This window comes from Cryptotermes secundus, unplaced genomic scaffold (assembly GCF_002891405.2).
Source record: "Cryptotermes secundus unplaced genomic scaffold, Csec_1.0 scaffold307, whole genome shotgun sequence".
Taxonomy (NCBI): Eukaryota; Metazoa; Arthropoda; class Insecta; order Blattodea; family Kalotermitidae; genus Cryptotermes; species Cryptotermes secundus.
Genome location: NW_019738353.1, coordinates 1960543 through 1964827, shown reverse-complemented (window position 1 = coordinate 1964827; position 4285 = coordinate 1960543). Strand labels below are relative to the sequence as shown.

At 40.6% G+C, this 4285-nt stretch overlaps 1 protein-coding gene across 1 annotated transcript in view; it reads right to left on the bottom strand.

The window, feature by feature from the left end:
- Positions 1-628: 628 nt before the first annotated feature.
- Positions 629-4285, bottom strand: part of LOC111870773 (cell adhesion molecule 4) — a 127210-nt gene continuing 123553 nt past the window's right edge. Inside the window, exon 5 of the mRNA XM_023863296.2 lies at positions 629-1160. Within this exon, the coding sequence (XP_023719064.2) occupies positions 982-1160 (179 nt within the window). The 3' untranslated portion in view covers positions 629-981. The remainder of the gene's footprint in view (positions 1161-4285) is intronic.

Sequence of the window (4285 nt, the reverse complement as noted above, 5' to 3'; positions counted from 1 at the left end):
CGGCCGCCATTTCCCCCAGGAAGATTCCCGGTACACATTTCTATTAGAGGCTGAGTCGTGGGCCATATTGCGGCTGGAAGGAATAGATCAATTGAAAAAATATACCTCACTGGGATTCGAACCCCGCGAACTTCCGGCTTGTAGCATAGTGCCTCAATCAACTACGCTACTGCGTACCCCGAAGAGGAATTCAGCAGTCTAAATTCTTACAGACAGACCGTTCTGTTTCAACAAGGTTCATCATCATCATCATCATCATCATCATCATCACTCCAATAGCAGTGCCGTTACGTTTCACTGATGACAGGGAACGCAAGACATCTCAGCCCAATGGACAATTTTAAACTCGACATTCATCTAAATAGTATTTAGAGATTCACTTCCTATATCACAGAAAAAAATATATATCCAATACAAACACCAGTCGCTTTGTAAGATTTGAAGTTTTAACGGTGGTGACTATGAAGAATGCCGTCTTCTGGGATGTGGCTGCAGCCACCTGCTCACGCTAGTTCGTCGTCCCAGATTTTTCTACCCTGAAGATGGAGGCGATACGTTCCTCCGAAACGTCGGTTTACACAAGATCTACACGGCGCCGCGTCCCAGAAAACGGCATTCTTCACCAGTCGCTTAATTGTATTTAATAACCAAATGGCTGAGAATCGTACAGAACAAATAAACATAACCTATGGACAAATTACATAGCCTATTTAGTATTAAACAATAAGGCATATAAAGTAACCACCATGCTAGACGAGTTATCCACAATGATAACCATAATTAATTCCATTGCAAGGTTTCATAATCAAGTTCCTTTCTCGAAGCTCATCAACAGAAGAAAGGAAAACTGTGTAAGTTCACAAATTACTGATCCCGATGCAACACTCATTCACACATGAAACACTCATACCATATTCACCGGCTTTATTACATTATATAAACATATTCTTCCCTGTCTGGGGTCTCGCACGACGTTTCGGCCTATGTGCTGGTCCAAACGAGCGCGTGTCCCGCCAGTCCAAGCAGAATTACTGCTACTGCAGCTGTACGGGGTGGAAGGCAGGCGCTCAGACCAAGCCCCGCTGACAGATGGCCCCACCAGTATCCAGGAATGGGGGACGCAGCATTTTTGCCTCTTTGCATTGCAGCCGGATGTTCCCCTGTAAAGGAGAAGACGTGGATGTACATTAAAGGGAGAAGGCCAATATGTCTTAGTGAAATCTTCACGTAGTTACAGGTATTCATATGACCTAAGTCATTAAGTCCCTTCAGTAAATTACAGTCGATTATGGTCAGGGGGATAAAACTGAGATAGGAGAAAGGGGAACACGGTAACTACCGCATCTACACACAGATCTCAACCAATCAGAGAGCTTACATAAACCAATCTGAATTCCCGCAATTATATGAGGTTATGGTGTGTCCTCATATGCAAATTCTTAAGTATGAATTTTCATTTGATGTAGTTGTGAAAGTAGACATTTGCGAACGAAGTTACATATCCAAGTTAAATATATTACTTCGTATATGAATGTTATGCTTACTACCACAAATGAAATTAGAAATATATAAAATTCTTTCAAGCCCAAAATTTTGCAACAGTCCAATAAGAGAGATATTAAGAAACTAAGATGCTACATTTTTAACTATATTTCGTATCTTCCCATGAGGTTTTAGTCTCGAGTATTCAGGTTTTACTCCAGAATTGGCGCTAAGTTTATATTTCATTTTTTCAACTGCTACTCGAGCTGATTTAGCTTGGTCTAAATTTTAACGGCGGATGAGCCCCCTTCGGGCCAGTAATGAGTATGGTCGTCGCGGCCAAAGTACACCGTTTTGGCCAGTCGGGCATTTAAACTTAGCTAGTGAAAGCACGCGCACACGCAGCTAGTAGAAGCGCATGCACAGTCCTAGATATTTATTTTTAAATGTAGTAATTACCAGACCGACTTGAGTAAAACCATAATAGAAAACTTAAAATGATATCTAAGTGAACAACAGCAAAAAAAATTGTGTATGAGTTATGCCCAAATTCATCCACGAGCCAGTACTTTTATTGCAGATTCTGCAGATTAATACGTTAAAAATATATAGTAAAATTTCGATGTACATGTCTTGTTGTTGTCTGACTGATGCATATATATGCAGAAATAAAATTACAGTATTCGATTTCACAATGAACGCACAGAAAACAGATCGCACTCTGTATCTCAGCCACGAAGGAACTCTCTGCTCACGACCATAGAAAGGGCAATAATCTCTTGCAGATATAACGGAAGGTCTTAGCTTTCTCTTAAATAGGCGTTCTTTCATTCTTCCGTCCTTTTCTCAAAAATATTCGAAAATCCGAAGTGTGTAAGCAGTGCTAGCAGAAGACCAAATGATTTTATTGCTTCCATCTGTGTTATGACACCAGGGACTGCTTAATTTGTCAAGTGTTACAGACATAAATGAATTTATAATGCAGAACAACTGTGTGAAGAACTGGAAAAATTATTTTCAGTACGCATCAAAATTAAAAGAAAAAAAGGAAAATAGAGTAATGAAATTAAGGCAGAATCTGTTGTGAACTGACAGGGGCTTATACATATACTGCCAATAAAGCCATGTGCAGTATATATGTATAGTTTTAGAGGTCGTGACATGTAGTTTAGAGGAGGATGGACGAAATATAGAAAGTAATTGACTGCGACAAGTCAGAAGGGATAGACCCGTCTTGTCATCAGAAAGGATTCCTATTAAAGGCCAAACAGTGAAGCTTACTCAAGACTAAGAACTGGTCATGAGCGTCTGAATTGGCTCTAAACCAAGAGAAAGTAACTGGCAAACCGTCAGTCGTAAAATGATTTTGAAACGAAGCGGCAGGATATGTGGAAGACTAAGGCTAATATTTGTCACAACCATGGTGGGCCTTTGGTAAGGCACTGCTGTATGGTTTAGAAGTTACGTGGTTGGAAAACATGACTACATCTGTGGAAAAAGAGTAATAAATTTGTGCATGTAGGAAGCAAGTGGTACTATAGGAGGAAGGTGAAGGTAACAAATTTGTATAGATCTAGTGGTACGTGGTTAAGACATTGGCGAAGTATTGGGAAAGTACGGGGTTCGAGACCACGGTGTCGTTTGTCAATAGAAATTGAAAAGTGAATAAATAAATGCGATTTTTCTGCAGCTATAAACTAAGTCGTAGAATATGGGGAGGATCGCTGAAAGCAGTAGCATAGATGTTCTGGTGGTCTAGAGGTAAGGCACCGGCGTAATAAATGAAAGGTCGGTGGTTCGAGACCACGAGGATTTTTGTAATGAAATTTTTATTGTTCTGTGGGAATATACTGTGACATGTAAACCCACTGATAACAAATGTTGCTAAGGAACAGCTCTGCGGACATGCTGTTCCTCCAGCAATGAGAAAACACTGAATAATGGAAGAGACCTTTTCTCTGTTGTCCGAGCCAGGGCTATATGATGAGGACTAGCAGTTCAGAATAAGGGCTGGGGAGGACTAGCAGCAATTTGGTAATCAGCCTGGACAGATAGAAGATTTGTATATAGTGAAAAGGAATGATTTTCAATGACATGCTATACGTGCATACCTACACCTGGCCCAGGCCAAGCACACTCATGAGCGACAAAGTCATCTCATCAGAGAGGATGTTATATAAGGACTATGACCGCAAGGATTCTGTTGAGTCTCAAGGGGCTTGACATCAAATCAAAGTGACTGGTGATAAACCGCCACACATAAAGTAAATCTTAAAAGCTGATGGTTCAGTCAGTTGAGAACTGCATTTGTGGGAAGTGAGAAGCTGGTAGCTGAGGCCGGGGATAGTTCGGGAACTCAGAGGAAGTGGAAAATGTCTGCCACTGGAAGTTGTCACCAGGCAATGGCTAGTAAAGGCTGAGAAGAGTTTAAATGTGCTGTAGTTACAGTGATCTTTGGAGTGTGTAACTCAGTGAGACCGTCGTAGTTATTTATAGTTACAAGCATAAGTGTCCAATAAATCCAGTTGCCAATCCAAACCCTGTGTCTAGTCACAAACACGTGACAATATGAAATCAAATGCTACCTGTCTTAGTTCAACAGTATAGCAGTTTTAACACAGTTTAATAAAATATTTGTAACATATCAAGACACCTGAAGATGGCCGTTTGGGGCCGAAACTTGTAGTGTCGAGGTGTATAATGTTAAACTAACAATTGAGTGGTGAATGGAAGAGTGTTGCAATATTGACGGACGTTAAATAACGGACGTTAAGTTGAACAATTGCAGTGGAATGCTGAAATA